Below are 20,262 nucleotides of genomic sequence, written 5' to 3'. Positions count from 1 at the left end.
TTTCCTTCCCAAACCTCTGCCTGCTTTCTTTCTTTCTTCCTTTCTTTCTTTCTTCCTAATTTACTTAACTTTTATTTTATGTACATTGGTATTAGATGCCTTGGAACTGGAATTACAGACAGTTGTGAGCTGCCATGTGAGTACTGGGAGTTAAACCCAGATCCTCTGTAAGAGCAGCCAGTGCTCTTAACCACTGAGCCATCTCTCCAGCCCCCTCCCCCACCCCCGCTTTCTTTCATAACAACCTAAATCAACCCAATTCAGAGATGCTGAGCAAGATGTCTGGATATTCGAAGCATCAAGAAATTCCGTGGCCTTTGAGTCCTTTAATATATTAAGCATGGAGAGGACTAGGATTATTGGTTCCTGATCCAGAAAGAAGGAGAGGGTGGAGGGACACTAAACCAAGAAACAAGCTGATGGCCCCTGGCACAGAGGTACTCCACATAGAGACCCCTAGGGAAGAATACTTGCTAAGCAGTGGCTGTGAAGAAATACTTGTTAAAAAGTCTTTTGTCTGGCTTTTGCCGTCTCTTTTCTCTCCTTCCTCTCCTCTTCAGGCTTTTAAGCGGCTCTTCTTTCTCCTCTCTTTCTCTTACACTCAGAATTGAAGTAGAAACACTAGGTTTGGGGCCCTGACAGTTAATTGGCACTAAAAGGGTTGTAGCCGTTCACAAGTTAAAGCAGGCAAGTTGCTTTAGGAAACAAAGGGATTCATGTGCTCTTACCACTCCTGGTCAGCTTCTGATAATTGCTATTAAAGTCATAGGACCATTCACCAGTATGTGTATCTGGAGCTTATGCCCTCACTAGGCTTTCTGAAAAGAAGGTGCATTTTCCTTGATTTCTGGAGGCTGTGACTATATTCAATATAAATAAAATAATCAACTTGGTCTTCAAACAACAAAAGACTCCACTTACTTTATTTCTTGCCTCTACCTTGTGTTTATAATCGCTCTACGGACAGGGACTATTTCTATATAAAGTCTATAGAAAAATCAGGCATTTTGGCAAGTAGTGGTGGCACATACCTGTAGTGTACTCTAGAGGTGGCCATAGCGCAGCTTCGTCTACATAGAAAGATGCAGAACACCTAGGGACTCTTTCTATAAAAACAAACTAAATGTACATTAAAAACCATCTTGAAGTACATTTGCAGAAAATAGCCAATGGCAGCAGTTAGCATTTTCTAACTAGGATCTTTTACCTCGTGTAGGCTTTTAACTGCAGGTACCTGAAGGATTCCAGAATTTTATGGAAAGTTGGACCTGCAAGTTGAAGAATTACAGTGGATACTTGTTGGAAGGTAGGAATGTTGCCTACTCGCTTTTCTCAGGAGGGTCTCTATTCCTTCATGTGCCTTGATTGATGGCACACTGGGTACAACTGGTTCAGAAACACCACCCATCCCTGTCTCCATGGGCTCCCTGGCACCAGCCTTAAGCTCCAATGAATGGAGCTAACTCTACACACTAGGGAATATTGGGGACAGTCTGCAGGGGGCAGTAGTGATGCTGAGAGGACAGGGTCCAGTGATCTAGTATTCCAGAGAAGCCAGGGATCCAAACATGTAATAAATGCTCTCCATTCTCTAAGTCTTGACAATTTTTTTGTTTTGTTTTACAAGACAGGGTTTCTCTGTATTGTTTTGGAGGCTGTCGGTCCAGCCCGGCCTCAAACTCACAGAGATCTGCCTGCCTCTGCCACCAACGCCCGGCTAAGCCTTGACAATTTTTTAAAATTTGTATTTATTTTAGCTTTTCAAGACAGGTTTCCTCTGCATAGCCCTGGCTGTCCTGGAACTCACTGGTGAAGACCAGGCTAGCCTTGAACTCAAATTCAACTGTCTCTGCTTGGATTAAAGGCATGAGGCACCACACCTGGCTGGCAATTGTTTTTGTTTTGTTGATTTTTTTTATTTGTGTGCATTGGTGTTATACTTGCATGAGGGTGTCAGCTACCCAGGAACTGGAGTTAGAGATAGCAGTGAGCTGCCATATGGGTGCTGGGAATTGAACCCAGATCTTCTAGAAGAATAGTGTTCTTAACCAGTGAGCCATCTTTCTAGCCCTGTTTTCTTTTGTGGTTGTTGTTTTTGTTTTGTTTTTAAAGACTGCTAAACCTGTGAGCTACACCTACAGGAATTAGTTGGGAAGTGGTACCCTTAAAGGGTCCTGCTCTGTGCAGGACCTCATACCTCAGAATACAGCGCTTTTCCAGTTTAATTTAGGAACTAGCTTAATTTACATTGGACCTGCTGCTGCTGCTTAAGACCCTTACACAAACTTCCCATGGACGCAACTTGCTATCTTTCAACTGCCCTACATACAAAGGTTATAGAGAAGGCCAAAAGTTGAAAATCCACAGAGAATGCTCAAAAACACTGCAATTTGTCAAATCAAGTATAGATAAAATCAATTATGTGACAGTTGTCCAGGCTGGGGGTGAGGGCGCAGCTGATCAGTGTCTACAGATTGGAGCTCAGGATGAGGAAAGAGAATGAGTCTGTTGCCTTTTACCACTACCCCATTTCTCCAGCCCTTGCGAAGAGTGAGCGCCCTGCCATACTTTCAAACATACTGCTTAATGTGAGTTTGACAGAAGACACAAAAGACAAGGAAACTGAAAACAAATTTCCATCTGTGTCTGGGTTTTGTGAAAAGCTCCAGCTCTCTCTTCAGGAACCTGGACCCCTCAATGCTGCTCAGTGCTCCTGATCAAAACTTAAATCCATCTATCTATTTCTCTCTTCTCCTTCCCTCCCCCTTGCTCCCCTCTCCCTCTCCTCCCACCTCTGTCCTCTCTCCTCTTTCTCCTAACCTAAATATTTCTTAATTGAACAGTTTGTGGCAGAGCTTCCTTATAGCAGTTTAATAGATTAACTCATCTGAGCCAGCCTCAAATTTCAGATTAAAATTCCTTCATCCCGAAGGCAGCATTATCAGGTTGTTGGAGGCTGTTTTCAAACCTTGGTTTTGAATAGCAGCGGCTCTGCATTAATTTAACCACTAAGCTAATAAGTAGGTTTCGTTTTGTTATGCTAAGCTTTATTGCTTTTCTTTTGATCAGAATGGTGTTGTTGAGCAAAGCAGCAGACAAGGCATTCTTTGATGAGGGAATTAGCGCTCCATTCTTCCTCTATTATTCATAGCGCAGTGGAATATGTAAGTACCTGAGGGTGTCAAAGGAGCGCAGGTTCTATTGCAAAGTGCTCGCCTTGTTTCTCTCAATAGCTGACTATGAGATGATAAACCGCTTAATACACTGTGCTAATTGGATGAGAGCAAAAAGAGATGGGAATTAAGGCGAGGCAAAAGGAGAAAGTGCAACCAGCCTTCAATTCACTCTTTCACCACTTTAACAGCACCAAAGGAGGCACAAGCTTTCTATAAGCAGACTAGAGGTTTTGTGCAGAGATAAAATGAACGTGTTAGTGGATTCAAGTAATACACTAATTATTGCACAGTATAAATACCACTACTGGTTTTATAACAGGGAGGTAAACTTCTTTTGAGAGGGTTATAGGATTGCTTGGCAGTGGTGTAGAACCTAATAAGGGCCCAGAGTAATAACCCCCTGGATTAACAAAATTGCTGCTTGTACAAGTATGATTCAGGCTTTTACGAAGATTTCCGGAGAATGAATAAAAATGACTGAATGACATTTCTTAATGTATAACTGGTAATCGCCCCCTTTTCTTTAAAGGAAAAATGTATACTTCAAACTGGACCGTTAATAACGTCCAGGGACAACATGACTTTTTCTTTTGAAAAATGCTTTTCCCTCTTCAGGTAGTGGGGTTTTCTTCTCCCCCAACCCCACCCCCAGGCAGGCTACCACTTGTCATTTAAATATGCAGTTGCTCTGGGGAACTCTGTTCCAAAATACCATTTTAGGCTCCATTTAAGACCCCCTTCATTGAGACACACTCACTTTTGTATATACACATACACATGCTCACATACACATTTTTTTTCTTCTAAAAGCAAGTTGGGCTAGCCCGTGTATAATTTCCTCTCTAACATCAGTCCCTTTACCATTCTAGAAGTATCTGCGCTCCAAATCATGCTAAACAGACCTTCTGGTGCTTTTAGTATTGATACTTTAAGTTAAAAACTAACACTAACAAATGATTGTCTCCAATGGGTGGGGAAAGCATGGGAAAACCATGGGGGCCCATACTAGTAATTTGATCCTAAGTTTCAGATTCCCACATTCTCCCAAACTGACCCCTTCGCCACCCTCGTCAGCACATAGTTAACAAGTCTGCCCTCACTACTGCCTAGAGTTCAGACCATGGGTGTGACAGAACATTCTAATAGTGTGTGCGCCAGCCAGGTGCTCCCTTCTTTTGGGTCTCCTCCTGATCTGGCTAAAGTGTCTGAAAATGTAACAAATTAACTTCCCCTTCCCCTCCAGCTTCCCTCCAGGGACTCAGACAGGGCTCTTGATCACCCCTCACCCCCACAAAGACCTTGGGAAAACAGGTGTTGGGCTGTTAGGTTCTCAATGTGATAGGAGACAGTCCTGCCATGAATTTGACTCTCCTGGACTCCCTGGGCCCCCATATGTCCTCCTCAGTGGTGGAAGAGGTTTGCTTAAGATTGAGGAGGGGGGCATTGTCAGCCGGTCCCACTGTTGTGACCGAGTTCCCAGATATTGGGGCCAAATTGGGTTGCCATTCATTAATAATGCTGACAATAAGATTAAATCATTCTGGAAAATCTCATAAAATCCCCCTAAGTACGCTCCAGTGGCTCTTTCCAATCCCATCATTCAGCACTTGGGGAGGTTTGGAAAGAGAAGAAAATTGGTTTCTTTGCTTTTAATGCTGCTTTGAAAAGATACTCAGAGTTTGTCATGCGTGACATGTCACATGTTTAATGTGGACTTGCTGGAAGTCAGGGGGTCTTTAGCGTGTGATATTTATGGGGAATATTAAGTGCAGAATGAGGTCCCTCCAGCTGGGGAAAGTTGAAAGAATAGGAGGCCCAGGCCCGGGCTTGTTTGCGGCATCAGAGTGACATAGGATTAAGAGTTTGTAAAACAAGGCGAGGGGTTCTCATTGGCCAGTAATAAATGTAATCCTTGGAGGTAATTTCACGCAATTTGCTTCTGCTCCATGGAAGGGTCAAATGAGAAAAAATGACTTAAAAAAGAGTTCATTAACAGGAAGAATGGTACTGTTTCTCGTATACCATCCAACTGGCAGCCTGGTTGGGGGGAGGCAGGGGATTGAAGCCTTCTTACTGAACAAAAAGCCAGTATCCACAGAAAAGTGATATTGACCATAAATATATATATAAATAAATCCTCCACTAGTGCTTTTCTTTTGTGCTCTGCTACCTACAACAGCCCTGTCCACTCCAGAAAGGTGGCTTTCTCTGGGAAAGCCTATGCAAGTCTGAGGGGTTGACTCTAAATCTGGAAAAATGCCCCAGAAAGTTCCATCCCCAGCCTTAGTAAATCCAGGAAAGGAGTGTGTAGTGGGAATGGGAGTTAGTGGTCACTTCTCATGCCCTAGACCGGGCCTCTGCCTGGGACAGCCACCCTGGAAATTCCAGACCTAACTAAGGTGGTAGTGATCCACAGGGCAGACAAAATCCAATAAACAGCTAGGGCTGGAGACCCTCGTGGGCGCGCTCTCGGAGACTTTGGACAGGCGGGAACTTGGGACCACAGGACCGCGTGGGCTTGCCGAGGTCGCAGCAAGCACCCGGAGCACTGCCCGCCTCCCCAGACAGGAACTCTGCCCCAGGACTGTTGACCTCTAAGGGAGTCTGCACCTTCGCTGAGGCTGCGAAGGGTTCCGGCTCCCCACCTCCTGCTAACAGGATGCGCGCGACCGGCTTGGCCTCAGAGACGTGCCCGCGCCCCCCGCGGTCGCCGGCGTCTTGGCGGGGCTGAGGTTCTATGCTCCGTGAGCCGCCTTAGTCACGCCGCGCAGCCCCCCCCCCTTCCCGCCTGCCCCTCTCCCCAAAGGTCCGGCGCGCTAATTGCTGCAAATTGAAACTAATTAAGCTTCTCTTCCCTTTCCCATCACCCTGGGAGCATTGGCGAGACCCAGCCCCCTCGGGCCAGCTTCCACCAAGAGGTCACCCGAAGAGGTGCGGGCAGGGTCCTGAAGAGGGGGGAGCTACGGTTCCTGCCGTGAGGAGGGGTGAGCCCAGGGGGTGAAAGATGCCAAATCTGTTTGGGTCTCCTGGCGAAACCTGAACTGTTTGGATTTTTTTTTAATGTATACATTTCCAAATGTCTACATAAGTGAAGTAATGACGCTTGTCGAGTTAAGATCTGCCACTCGGATACCGGTAGCTGCCTTTCCATCACTCTTCCCGCGGGTTTCTCCTCTCTCTCTCTCTCTCTCTCTCTCTCTCTCTCTCTCTCTCTCTCTCTCTCTCTCTCGTCTCTCTCTCTCTCTGTCTGTCTGTCTCTGTCTGTCTGTCTCTCTGTCTGTCTCTGTCTTTGTCTCTGTCTCTCTCTCTCTCTCTCACATCGCTTCATCGCTCCTCCCCCCTCCCTACTAGTGTTCCACCGAGCCCGCCCCCTCGGAAGCCAGCGCCTCAGCTTTCTTGCTCTAGCCACTACCTGTCATCTCGGACTGCCGACTGCGCGCTTCCTTGCTACGTGGCACTTTCCACGAACAGCTTGCTTTTGCCTTCCAACCAAGACTCTCCGCTTGCTTCAAATTTCTCTTTTCACGGTTGTCAGCAACACCTACTATACACCCACCTACCGAGGAACCCACCCTCCAATCTCCCTGGCCCAGGATCCTCAGCACCAACTGCAACAGAACTCTGATGCTCTTGGAAAGCGCCACTGTGGTCTCCTTTTGAGTTTCACTTTCTCCTGGAAGATGCACATGCATATAAACTCAAGAGATGCTATGGCATCCCCCTTGGTTTCGGTGCGGGGGGGGGGTATGGGCTTGTACTGTCCCTCAGGGTCTCCATAGAGCATTCACACTTCCTTTTGTTAAACATATATTTTTTTATTTTGAGCGTGACACTTCTCCACTAGATAGCAAGGAAAAGTGATAACAATTACACATTACACAAAAGTACTGTACCATTGCCTTTATCTTGAAGGTTTCCAAAGCCTCTACAGTTAATAAGTTAAATAAAGGGCTTGAGTACATAAATATTTGTCTAGGTACCCTACCGTATCTACAACACAGTAAGAATCTACAGGAGGACAAACTTTTACCATACCACGCTGAGTGCAATTGCGTTATAACATTTCAAATATACAAAGCTCTGTTCTTTTTTTAATAACAATGGTATGTACAGAATCAATAATCACAGTTTGGTGACTTCAACAGTCCATATTCTAGCAGAGTATTTCCCTTTGGTTTGATATAAAAACCTTGGTTGGTGTATGATAAAGAAGAGAACAAGAACGAGACGCCCCTTTCCTTTAAGTGCACTGTTAACTATCTTACAGATTCGCATTTGCTTCTCTTGCCCTGGTGTCTAGCCGGGCCTGCGCTGTAATTAACTTAGAGCGCCAAAATACTATTCAAAAGAAAAGCTAAGTGGGGTATCCGGAGGAAGAGAAGGTTGGGCTTTTAATTTTTAAAACTTCAATACTAGGCATCTTGGGGAGAAACCCTCTCCGTTAATTTCAGTAAGGTAAGAATGGGAGAGTGGACTTTCGAGTTGGAGCAACGTTGGCAGTGACAGGGGTAGGGACACGGGCAGGGGCATGTGGACAGCCAGCTGAAGAGGTGCCACGTCCTTTAGCGCTAAGAGCTGCCTTGTCCGCTTTCAGGCTGCTGCGAAGGCGGCTGCGCTCTTTCTGTGCCGTCTTGGGAGTGTGCTGGTCCTCTGTTTCCATTTGGTCTTGAGTGATGCTGAGTGAGGTGACCTTTCGGGACGCGCCCAAGGGGCGCGAGAGTGGAGGGCAGCCTTTAGCACACCTCCTTGCCCGTGCTAGTGCCCGGCAGGATGTTGAGCTGCGTGAGCTGTGCGGCGTGCTCCTTGGCCTTGAGCCTCAGAGCCGCTATGCTGGATGCGCGTCTGTCTGCGGCGGCGGTGGCCGGGTCAGCCAGCGCGCCCGAGGCCACTGCGCCCTCCACCGCGGGTGTGGGCTGTCTCAGGAGCGCAGCCGCGGTCGACGCGCTGGTCAGGGGGGCCATGGTGGAAAAGAGCCTGTGGGGAGAGCAAACAGCACGGTCACGGCCTCGTGAGCTGAGTGCAGCTCCTGAGGTAGCGAGTCCCATCACCTCTCACTGGGCGTCGAGGGTTAGAGGGGCGCCTAGCAGCTGGGGGAGTCCGGCCCCTAGTGGAGCTCGACCTGGGACTAAGCAGAGCTTAAATTGCGGCAGGCTGGTGGTTTTGCCCGAGCCAAGAACCCTCCCAGGAAAAGAAAGTTCAAGGGATCCCACACGTCCGGGGAGGATGAATTCAGAGGGAGGTCCTGCAGCCCAAATTACGAGGTCCCAGTGCGTGGATTCCAGGCTTTCAGTTAAGAAAGCGTGTGTTCCAAGATCAGTTCCTGGAGTGATGCTCTGCACAGAAGAGCAAGTGGTGGGAGACCGGGGAAACAAATGCGAAGGAAAGGGAAAAAGAGAGAGAAGAAAAAGCTAATGGGGGAGGGGTGCAGAAAGTAGGCTAGAAACTGCCCTAGACCCACTCTGCAAACTCTGGGCTTCCTGAGTGTGAGCCTCCTGTCGCCCAGAAAAAGCTGGCCTTGAGTGCTGGCCTGCCGAACCCCCTCCCCCGCCCCCCGACTCGCATCTAAACTGCCAGCGCCCGCGGGGTGGGTTGTTGGGCGCCTGCCAGTTGATTTCCTCTCCACAGGCAGCTCGGACCTGCCGGATGCCCCGCAGCCCCGCACCAAGACACACATTCCCCTACCGACTTCCTTGAACCCCAGATACCTTCCCCAAATAGCTCACAGACTTGGGAGCCCCTTACACCACTCAAGTCAATGCCTTAAACTGGAACCAGTGCCAGCGTCTGCGCCACCGCCTCCGGGTGGCACCGGGATTACTCTGCTTGCGGGGATTACTCTCAACCCTTCCTCAAAACACCCCTGACCTGCAGCTGAGGCCGGAGCGCCCCAGGCCCTCAACTCCACCCACCCGTGCTGTCAGAAGTGTTTTTCCTACCACCTCCCCAAGGGCTCCTGCTCCAGACCCCCCAGGGGCCAATTCTGAGTTTGCTCAATTAGAAACGAGCCCACCTGGGCTCTTGGAGCCACTGCTCCCTCCTCCCCAGCCCCCTCTTCACTCATAGTGCCAACCCCGCCAACCCCACCTCCCCCTCCTTCCAACCTCGCGGAAACCTCCGGTGTTTCAGCAGGGGTTCGCCTGGTTTTACTAACGTACTTTTGTTGTCTGTCTGAGGCGGGGAAAGCAGGAAGGAGACACAGGACTTTACTTTTTTTGCCAGAAAGAAATGATAATGGGTGACCTGGAGGGGGCGTAACAGGCCCTGGTTCTATTAGGTAAACTGAGTCACCCCCCACTTAACCGCACTTCAAGGAGGCAATCGCTAGGTACTTTCGTGGTTTGGTACTTTAATTTTGTCTCAAGTCCTACTTTCAATTTTCTCGAGGATAATTTTTTTGTTAAGTAGCTGCGCAGCTGGATGATTCTATTATTTCTTTGTTCTCCTAAAGAGAGATCATTGAAGCTGCATTCAGTCTTATTTTCACTGTACTTTCCAACTTAATACACCCCTCCTTTGTTTCTTTGTCTGTGTCACTATACAGATTTTTTTTTATTTCATCAATGTTCATATAAAGAAAGGGAGTTACATACGATGAGATGGCTCTTTTATTTCGTTGTCTTCTGCCGCTGTCGGGGTTTGCACATATTGGGGTACTTGTTCGCATCGGGTCATATAAGTGATAAGGAAAATAAAGTGGGGGGAGTTCTGTGCACTTGAAGGGCCTCCTGGCTCCTGTAGGGGACCCCAAGTGTGTCCCTCACACTGCCAGGCTCTGTGGCACGCAGAAGGACTTTTGCAACACTGTAAAGGTCCCACTGGCTCTGTAGCCTATTCCTGTTCACTCAGACCGCCCATGGCGAAGGGTTACCTTCAAAGCATACTTTTGTACAGCTTCCACGAACACTTGTCACTGTTGTCACTGTCAATTGCCTTCCCCTTTCCTACTTACGTCTAACTCATTCTCTTCAAGACCTACTTTTCTTTTTAAAGTCAAAATTAGAGACTTGTTTGATTAAAGTCGTTGAGGTTGAGCCAAATTAAAAGGGGAAAAAAAAAGATGTGTACAGTTCCCTCCTGCCTCCTCTCTGACCTCAGCATCTGCTTGTGTAGGAAACAGATAGATGGACTGACAGACGGACTGACAGAGCCTCATAAGGCCGCAGTTACCTGCCAAACGCTGGGCTGATGAAGGCCGGATGCCGGAACACCGCTGCTCCTAGGAAAGTGCTCAGGCCCAGCGGCGCCCCGCTGGGCGGCAGGCTAGCCGAGCCTGGAGGCGGTGGTAGGCTCGGGAAGGCGGCTGCTGCAGCGGCAGCGGCGGCGGTCCAGGCCGAGTCAAGCGCTGGGTGGTGTGGAGGAAAAGGGCTGGCATCCAGGTAGGGGCTGAGGGGATGGGTGGCCGAGAGAGGCCCTGGAAAGGGCAGCCCCGGGGGATGGGTCTGCGCGCCAGCCTTCTCTCGCTTGCGCCACTTGGCCCGACGGTTCTGGAACCACACCTGCAAAATAGAGAGAGGCCTGGTTGGCTTAGCTCTGGCTCACTCCTTCCTTGGACACCCTGGGCCTTCTCTCCCTCCTTTCATTGTCTCTGCACCCACCTTGGCCTTCTGTAACCTCTGGGTGAAAAGGGGCCCAGACTTTAATCCAGCAGAAACCACTGGGGCAAGCGAGCCCTTAAGAGTGGTGTCTATTTAATCCAGGCTTCCAAGATTCAGGAAAGTTAAAAAATAGGAACACCTAGGTTGCCCGGTCTGGGCTGACCCTTCTTTGCTGTAAGACTTTATTTAGGTCACTGAAACCTCTCTGGACCTCAGTTTTCTAATCTGTAAAATGGGGTCAGTAACATTTTTCTCATAAGACTCTAATGAAAAAATGCATATAAGGCAACAAATGAAACCACAGAGTGGTGACTGTTGGGTATGGACAGGCATCAAGCCATGAGCTACACATCTGTTCTGCATATTCGAGGTTTCCACATATTTCAGGTTTACCCAAGAGCACAGGCAATGTCTTCTCTCTATTGAAAAGCTTGTTTATTCATTCTTTGCACTTCCTGACCAATAAGTGTACTGTCTCAAGGTCTGGGATTTGGGTAGGGTTTGCAGAGAGGAGAGAACTACTTCCAGTAAGTGGGAAACAGGTGCCCATTTCAGAGGCCCAGCTGTTCATGAATGAAAGGGAGGTCCAAAACAGGCTGTCTTCAGGGGCTCTCTAGAAGGCCTCACTGACTACTGGGAGACAGTGCAGAGGGCACACAGGGCCTTCTTTTTTTCTGGGGGAATGTGCTTTCACTCGGTGCTTTAAATAAGATAGTTCCAGGTTTGGAGTAGGTTTCCAGCCCGAGGTATTTTCCTAATTTTTAATAAGAAGCACTTTGAACAGAGACCTTTACCTAAAACGTGGCAGCCACCATCATCTAAAAATATGCCCCAAAGCATGAAATCATTTTTATGTGACCTGCTCATCACTCCCACAGCTCAGAAGCTATGTTCCTTCTCCTCAGAAGGCATTAGTATTTTTAGAGCTGAGTTTGTGACTGCACATGAGTCTAAAAATTAAGAATGAACTCCAGGGCTATACAGGATTATATGAAAATATAATGTGAATTGCCACAGAGGAACATCTTTTTTTAAAAAATGTTAAAGACATTCGGATCTTTCCAATTTCCAGTCTGGCTGAGGATGAGTTACACTAGCAGCTAAGCTTGGTTGGACTTCTAGAAAGTCATCCAGGACAAGAATAAAATCAAAAATCCAAACTGACTGATTACTTAAACTCCTGGGGGAAGGGGGCCATGGCATTCGGCAGCCTTCAAATAATCGATGTGGGCATTATAGAAACGCTCTAGCTTGGAGACCCACAGGCTTGACAAAGTTAGACTGCAGTTAAATTAGGCTGGGCTGGCGGGCCGCTTTCTCACATCCAACCCGTCTAGACAAGAATCTAGACAAGACTCTCCACCATTCCTTGATTGTAGGGAAAGGAATAAAGGGAAGTGGGGGTAGTGGAGGCAGAGGTGCCTTAAATAACATGGAACCTTTTCTAAAGAGAGATCGGCTGTCTCTCGGGCTCTCTGGCTCAACTGCAATTATCAAGATGTCCCCTGCAATTCCTCATTATTGAATTAATACCTCTGAGGCCCCCAAAGGTAAACGAAAGGACTCTGATAATTCATATTCACTTAATTACATCTTCTCCAGTGAATAGTGGGGAAAGGAGAAGGGGAGGGGCACTCTCTTTCTTTTAAAAAGTTATTTAACTTTCCCACGACTTGTTCCCCTGAGCTGAAAGTGTGGAGTTGCTGTCACATCTCTGTTTGACAATGGAGAAATGTGTCAACAGAAAGGAGGGGACAAGCCTCATCATTAGCCCTCTAATGCAAGAAGCTGTTGTGTATTAAATGAGCCATATGGAATTTATTGTGCTTTATCAGCGCTTGATTTTGACTGTAAAGTGATTCGCTCAGCTCCTAACCCGGGGACATCTGTTTTCTGTTGGCCATCGGGGCTGCCCAGTGTTGATCGTCTCTTTGGTTATGAGGCCTGGGTTGGGAAATGCACTCTGGTATGGGGCTGCAAACACCTTTAATAGCATTGCACTCACTCCCTATTAGATCAATGTGGGCTCATTGCTATAAAAAATGGGAAATCAAATAGCATTAGCCAGCTCCTTGTGCAGGGCGGAGGGGAAATCAAACAGCATTTTGCCTTCAAATGGCCCTGTTTGTTCTAGCACTAAGTGGGCTTTTATGAAGCCCGATTGGAGACTTAATCGCAGCCAAATACCTGCTTGGAGCTGAGCGGATTTGTCTAACAACCAAATCCATGCTCCATCCCATTATTTCAATCAGGAGAAGTCGGCTGGTGGATTGTTTTCTATAGGGACCTTGGGTACCAGGTTTGGGTGGGGGGCTGCTGAATGTGGTCTCAGGGACTAGAAACCCCCTGTTTTGATCCTGGACTACTTTAAGCTCCCAAATCCAGAAATGCTCTCCTCCTCCTTCCCAGTTTGCTTTTGAAATGTCTTTTTGTGTATGAGTGCTTGAATCTACTTTTCAGTTTAGGATCCTGTTGTTATTATTGGAAGGGCAACCCCCAACCCCCAGCCCAACCTAGCCCTCTTTCTTCCCTTCTTGGAGCTCACCTGGACTCGGGCCTCAGTTAGGTCCAGCCTCATGGCCAGCTCCTCCCTATAAGAAAGCACCATTCAGACAGGTCACAGTAGGCCCCTGCAGTCCCCTCTCAGCCACTTTCCCCTGCATGACAGCCTCTCCCAGTCCATACCCCAAGTAGATGGGTCTGACAGATCTTCACCTCTAGGGTGCCTACTATTTGGTTGAAAACAGAAAAAAAAAACAGCATAGTGACAGATACAAAATATTATTCTTTATATTGTATCGTATAGTGTGACAGGCATGGATTCTTCAGTCTATAAGTCTTCAAACTTAGACAAATGAGTTTTCTCTCCATCTCCCTTAGGCTAGAGTAGAATGGGAAACACACACACACACACACACACACACACACACACACACACACACGGTGCTCATATCCTGTTTAATCCAAATTCTAAATGGGAGAAGAGCTCAGCAATCAGTCACAATTTTTGTTTTCTGCCCTCTTGGCTTTGTTTTGCCTTCCTTAAAAAAAATCCCTCTTCCTTCCTAGCCCCTCTTTCCAGCTCTCAGTCTCTCCTCCATCCCCTCCCCCTTCTACCCTCCCTTACCCTCTTAGGTCACACTCCCCATTACCCTCTGGAGATATGTTAAGCTTGTTAAGAGTTCAGTGGGGTAATTTTTCGATTAAACAAAATTCTGCGCACCTCCTGACTCCAGTGCCCACTACAAACCCTGCCCATCTCAGGGGAAGTCAATTTAGCTGAAACCCTACCCCGTTATTGCAGTTATTACTGCGACAATTAAGGCAAATAGGAAACCATTAAGATGCTGTAAAACGGCTTACGACCTGTTTACCGAAAATATGAGCGCGCCGAGAATAATTGGCTCTCTGCTCCCCAATATGAAAGAGCGAAGCTGCCTAAGCCCGGGCCTGGGTCTGCGCTGCCCGCAGGACCAGGTCGGGCCCCTGAAACTTCCTCAGCACCAGAAAAAGAAATCTCTCCTCTGAACACCTTTCCTGGAACACTCGTCCCACCCACCCCCTCCGCTTCTCAGAGAGCACCAGCAAATCTACAACTCCACTCTAGCCAGACTGGGCTGTAGCCCAGAAGCTAGGCCCGCTGAGCTGGAAGGAGATGGGGGTGGGGCAATGAAGAGGAATTGCCCAGGTCCTGTACTTTAGTCTCCCTGACAAGCTAAAGGGGGTGGACTTGGATGCTAAGCGACACTGTCTCTCTTTTTCCTTTTTAAGCAAAAAGAAAATCAAATAAAAGCCGGTGGTCCAGTTAGCTATTTGATAGTACGCGATGGCTGACTGTGAGTTGTACTTCAGTCGTCAAAAACAAGAGAAATACTGAGTGACACTGAGGAGGACCAAGTTTCAGTGCCCTTGCCTGTATTATATTTACTTTTGGGTTGTTTCTGGCCACAAGAGTTTGGCAACTGCCAGACCAACTATGTTTTGGAGTTGGCTCAGGCCTTGATTGTGAGCAGAGATTTCTCTGGTTCAAAGGGCCAGGCAGCTTTCCCCGTCGAAAATGCGCATTGAAAAGCTGCACACGTCTCCTGCGAAGGAGCTGCCCGGTTAGGGAGCGCGAGCCAGGCACTCACAGGTCTCATTCTCTGTTCTCACGGGGGGGACTGGTCTCTTTCTTTCTTCTCACATTTGCCCCCAATCCTGGCTCCTAGTCCCCTAGTCCGAGCCAAAATCTTGGACTTGGGGGTGGGAAAGGCTCCAAACCTGCCGGTACCCCTAAATCGGCTGAAGAAGCAAGAGCTCCAAAGTTCAGCAAGCCCACTGGCCCAAGTTTCTCAGATTGGGAAGTGTAGTGGACACTGGTCCATGAGACACAGTCTTCTTCCCACCCCCACCTCAACTGCTTGGTTTACTGGCTTCCCCGTTTCCAGAAACCATGGTCTACCCCATCAACCCGTTTACAGTAAAGTCATGCTAGGTGTAGTGGAAACGGGAAGAGTCTGGCTGGTGCCCTTCTGGTGTAAAGACGCCAAACACTGCTTAGTTCGACTTCTCTGGTTGTTTCAGGAGTCCCCAAGTGACAAAAACTCTGGATCTTTTTAAAGGTCTTGTCTGAAGGCAAGGGCTCCAGTTTTCCTGCGAACAATGTAACTGATACACACGACTCCTGGGCCACCGGGAGAGGGTGGACAGCGCATAGTACACGGGTCAAAAATAGCGCCTGCTCGCCTATCAAAAGTGCTTCTTGTGCCCAGCCAGGACCTGGCCCCAGCCTCAGCACTGGGAGCCGTCATGTGCCTACCCAACGTGGCTGCTTTGGGTGCTCTTTGGAGAGGCTGTTTGACTCTAAAACTTGTCATTTGGAAAACAAAGTCAAAGGGCTTTGGGACCGAAAGAAACCACACCAACTTAAAGCGTGTGTGTGTGTGTGTGTGTGTGTGTGTGTGTGTGTGTGTGTGTGTGTGTGTGTGTGTGTGTGTTGGGGCAGTATTGGGGAGCCAAAGGATCACATTTGGCCAAGCATCCCCTGGGTAGTGCCCAGACGCAGAGAATTTCCCTACTCTGGATATTCTGCTCTTGGGCCCTTCAGCCGGCGCTGTGCGCATCGACCACCCGGGCAACGTACCTGGTGAAGACGTCCGGGTAGTGCGTCTTCTGGAAGGCCCTCTCCAGTTCCTCCAGCTGGTAGCTGGTGAACGTGGTGCGGTAGCGCCTCTGTTTGCGCTTCAGTAGCCCCTCCTCTGAGTCGCTGCCCGCGGACAGACACACGCTGTCCTCGCCATCCTTGCCCTCGGCGTCCTCTGGGTGCAGCAACAGCTCTTCCTTGGGCGACAGCTCTCCACCCTCGGTGGCCACAGCGGCGGCGGCGGCGGCGGCGGCCACCGTGCCGGTGGCGGCCACAGAGCAGCGCCTGGGCTCCTTGAGCAGTGCACGGGCATCGTCCTCCAGCAACTCCTCTTCGTCATCTTCCAGCAGCTCCTCTTCCTCATCTTCATCGTCTTCATCCTCTAACAGCTCCTCCTCGTCATCCTCGGTGCCCGTGCCACCACTCGCCGCCGGGGCACTGCTGGGTCCGCTGGCGGCGCCCAGGCGCTCCTCGGGGTGCGCGACGCCCCCCGGGCCACCCAGCTCGTCCAGCGCGGGCGGCGGTGGCACGAAGGGCGCCCCATTCTCGCGGTACGACTTGCTGCGGCTGATGCTCACCTGCGGTGCCTGGCTGATCTTGAGGGTGTCCCAGGCGGCTGCGGCGGCGGCCACGGCCCCCGCGCTGTCCGGACGCTCTCCTGGCCGCGCGGCTGGCGGTGGCGGTGGAGGTACCTCTCCGCGAGGACCTGCGGTGCCAGTGGCCGTGGCTGCAGCTGCCGCCGCCGCTGCCGCCGCCGCCGCCGCTGCCGCGGCGCCCTGGAGGAGGCGGCCCCCACCCGGGCCGTACAGGCGCCGCAGCTTGGGTGGCAGGTGCAGCTCAGCCTCGAACTGGGCGCTGCTGCCTTTGGGAGAGCCTGCGGGCAAGGAAGAGTGGTCAGCGCGCTAGCCCGACCGTCTTTTCCCCCTGCCTGCCTTGCAGCTGCTGGAGGCAGGCCTGTTCTGCCGCCCCTGTGCCCCTACCTTCGGACTCATCTCCCGTTCCTTGCACACTTGCCAGGATTCCGTCTTTCTTTTTCTACTCTCATGAGTCCCAGTCCCCCTAAACTTCCTTTCTTCTTTCCTTTCTCATCCAGACCTTTACTTCCGTTTTTTCTTTCTCATGCCTACTCCTTTCGTGCCCCCTTTCCCTTTCTTTCCCTCTCTTTCTACTCTCTCCCCACTCCTTTCCCTTTGTCATCTCTTCTCTGTCCTCCGCTTCCTGTTTCCTTTCCTCCCACTCCTGTCTTATTTCATTCCTTTCTCTCTTTTTTCTTCTCCCCCTTTTGGAGTGGGGCGAATTTCAAAAACATGAAATAAAATAAAATCGAACAACTTAAATCATCACTACTCTGAAAACTTCGCGCTCGACCTCAGCCAGCTGTTCTGTCACAGGGGCCCCAGGCTAGCAAGAGGGGCTCTGCCCCGCGGGCGACCCCTGCGGGGCGAAGCCGCCTGAGCCCTTCAGCTCTGAACACCCGCCATGCTCCAACAGCCCACAGCGGCAGGAGGCAGGGATTTCTTGCTCAGAAGGGCAAAGGAAAAAAAAGCATCCTCGAGAAAATGTGTAAGAAATGCCTGACATGGGGACTTGGGTGGGGTGCAACAGGCACAGGCCCGCTCCTTCCCTTGGAGGAAGCGCCTGGCACAGGTGCCCTTGCAGGCTAAAACAAGAAATGGAAAAAGTCAGTTTTATTTTAGAGGGCTCATTTTCAGCTTTTCGCTCCAGTCTTCCAAATGCTGTTGCTGCTGGATCACTGGTTTTGGATTTAAAAGACACCAACACTTCTTTGCCTGCAACACTTCCGCATCCAGCTCTAGGCGAAACTCGGGTATAAGAGGTTCGGAGGACCAAATGACACTTGTTCTGGATTTGTTAATTTCAGAAAATAAAACACTTTAAACATCTCGATTCTTTAAAAAAAACACAGCACAGAAAAGTAGCACCTAGAAGCCACACATTTCATGCATTTCAGATACAGTAAGTTGCATTTGGGGGAACCTGAGGAAATACTTTCTGCAACACTTACATTTGAAAGGTCACCAATAATGTACAATTAAAAACTAAAAAGAGACGCAGACCACTGCATATAAAGAAATCTTCCGAAGGGGAAAGGCTAGAAAGTTCATCTTTCCTGAAGGAACCACCACGGCCACCACCACAGCCATCTCTTAGCTTTTGGGTTTCTTGTTTTCATCAAGTTGCTGCTAAAGGCTGTAAGAGCATCTGCTGTTTGGGACCTGTCAGCGTTATTCAGAGTACACCCAAGGCCAACCAAAAGAGACTTTTAAACGACTAACACGGAGCATCTTAGAGTTCCACCTTCCAAGTGAAGCTGGGCCTCTGCCTTTTCCCAAAGGGGAAGTAAAGACAGTCCCTTTCTCTAAGGCCCCAGAAGCCAGAGTTGTTCCCTCTCTTTCCTAAGTCTCTAACTTGACAACCCCAAGGCTCCAGGTCCCCAAATAGCAAACATTCAAATCAATGCCCAATGTCCTTTCATAGGTGCCTGACTGGCACAACCTTACCTTGCATGGCTTTTTCCTGGTCAGCGCGGCTGGCCAGCGGGGCAGGCAAGCTCTGCGCGGCTCCCAGAAGCCTCATTTTGCACGGGCTTCTCCGACCCAGGATGCTGTCGATGCAGTAGGACGAGAGCAAAGTTGGAGATTTACTCTTGCACTCGGGCCTCTCGGAGCAGCCCTCTTCCTGGTACTGATTGCTCATGGCTGGAGCTTTTCCCTTGGGCTCAGACTGCGGACCTCTGGCTGCCTCTCCTGGTGGGTGGGATGAATGAGTGTGTGCTGGGGGTGGTTAGGGTGGCTGATTATAACAAGTATTACTGAGATCTTTGTTCCTCTCTGTCCTTCGGTTGCGGGCTGCGGACTTTCACCCTGGCCTCAGCCGGAGCTCGTCCTCTCCGCGCTCAGGACAAGCGGTTACAAGTGTAGTGAGCCGCGGGCGCCGAGCTCTGGAGTCTCTCTGCTCCACGTGCTGAGAGGAGCTGTCTGATTGGCTCTCGACAGAGGCCGGGCTGCGTCGGCCTGCCGGCACAGCGCAAAGAGCGAACTGGATTCTGGAGGGGCCAGAGAGGGTGGGGGCAGGGGAATAGCAGCTGGCACGCACCAGAGCCAAATCTCCTCTCTCTCTCTCTCTCTCTCTCTCTCTCTCTCTCTCTCTCTCTCTCTCTCTCTCTCTCTCTCTCTCTCTCTCTCTCTCTCTCTCTCTCTCTCTCTCTCTCTCTCTCTCTCTCTCTCTCTCTCTCTCTCTCTCTCTCTCTCTCTCTCTCTCTCTCTCTCTCTCTCTCTCTCTCTCTCTCTCTCTCTCTCTCTCTCTCTCAAGTTTTCCATCATTTTCTTGTAGTTCCTCCTTTAAGTCTTAAGGTTTGCTCCCAGCTCTAGCTCATTTGGGTGCTTGCTAGGCTTGTGGGCGCCATTTGGGCTTTGGACTCCCCTTCCACCACCCAGAGGACCTAGCTCCCTGGAGGTGAAGCTGAAAGGCTTAAGTTGAAATCGACCTGGCACTTTTCAAAACTGACTTTGTCCTCCTAGGATAGCGTCTTGACCTCAGTGCTGTTCACTCACCGTCCTCTCTAGGACAAATGGGCCTCCGACGTGCCAGGCGGAAACATCTGCTGTCTGAGCGTTTGGTTTTCTCTTGTGGCTCAGAGCCTAGAGCTATTTGTCTTCATCCAGAGTCTATCTGTTGCTCTCTTGTTTAATATCGGTTCCCAACATTCTCTGTCTCCGTTTTTAACTCTGGAATGAGAAAAAGGCCTTTAAACACAGAGGGCTCTGCCAAAGGCGCACAACCTTCCCTGGAGTATCTACAGAGGCCAAAAGAACTGGCGAGTGCGAGTCCGAGCCTCCCAGAAGGGTGCCTGGGGAAGAGACTGAGAAAGTCCCTTTTCTCTCCTGAGTTTTTTCTGTCTTCCCTGCTTCCCTAAATTCATCTCTGTTAGGCTGTCACCATCTGGCTTTTCATCCTTGAGCAGCACCTGGTGTGGTTGTCAGTTCCCTAGGACAGAAAGGACCCATATTCACCTTGAACAAAGTCGAATTGCCTAGAATTTTGAATTTTGTGACTGCCTCCCATTATCAAAAGTGAGGGAGGCAAGCCTTAGGGGGAGACCGTTTCTTCTCAAACAGCTCCCAGCATTGGGTGCAGGAAATCTACACCCAACCCTCATTGAAGTTGGGTCGATCCCGGAGAGGAGCCAGCACGGACATCTTCACTGCCTAGGTGCAGGTTCCAAGGGACAGTCAGGGCCTTGACATTGGCGGGGCTGGGGTGAGCTAGGTGGGTGAGAGGTCGGCGAAGGGGAATCCATGCCAGGTTTTCCTCTCTCAGCCCCTTCAATGTGTCAAAGAGAAAACGT

At 49.7% G+C, this 20,262-nt stretch overlaps 1 protein-coding gene across 1 annotated transcript; it reads right to left on the bottom strand.

Annotated features, from left to right (window-relative positions):
- Positions 1-6,970: 6,970 nt before the first annotated feature.
- Positions 6,971-18,869, bottom strand: Arx (aristaless related homeobox). Its single transcript, XM_040744193.1, has 5 exons — positions 18,416-18,869; positions 15,894-16,767; positions 13,317-13,362; positions 10,344-10,672; positions 6,971-8,150 (listed from the first exon to the last, which is right to left on the bottom strand). Exons 1-5 carry the CDS (start codon positions 18,609-18,611, stop codon positions 7,910-7,912), a joined length of 1,686 nt encoding a protein of 561 aa, XP_040600127.1. The 5' UTR covers positions 18,612-18,869; the 3' UTR covers positions 6,971-7,909.
- Between the last annotated feature and the right edge of the window lie 1,393 nt (positions 18,870-20,262).

The sequence above is a fragment of the Mesocricetus auratus genome, unplaced genomic scaffold (genome assembly GCF_017639785.1).
Source record: "Mesocricetus auratus isolate SY011 unplaced genomic scaffold, BCM_Maur_2.0 Super-Scaffold_100003, whole genome shotgun sequence".
NCBI classification, from domain to species: Eukaryota; Metazoa; Chordata; class Mammalia; order Rodentia; family Cricetidae; genus Mesocricetus; species Mesocricetus auratus.
The sequence above is the reverse complement of the archived record's forward strand: the minus strand, read 5'-3'. Positions and strand labels throughout refer to the sequence as shown.

What these genes read in the sequence shown, in the direction of transcription:
- Arx (XM_040744193.1), bottom strand. Translation starts at nt 18,611, where the DNA reads ATGAGCAATCAGTACCAGGAAGAGGGCTGCTCCGAGAGGCCCGAGTGC. An exon ending in TACCCGGACGTCTTCACCAG is followed by an intron (nt 13,363 to 15,893) that starts GTACGTTGCCCG and finishes GCTTTCTTATAG; the next exon opens with GGAGGAGCTGGCCATGAGGC. An exon ending in TAACTGAGGCCCGAGTCCAG is followed by an intron (nt 10,673 to 13,316) that starts GTGAGCTCCAAG and finishes TCTATTTTGCAG; the next exon opens with GTGTGGTTCCAGAACCGTCG.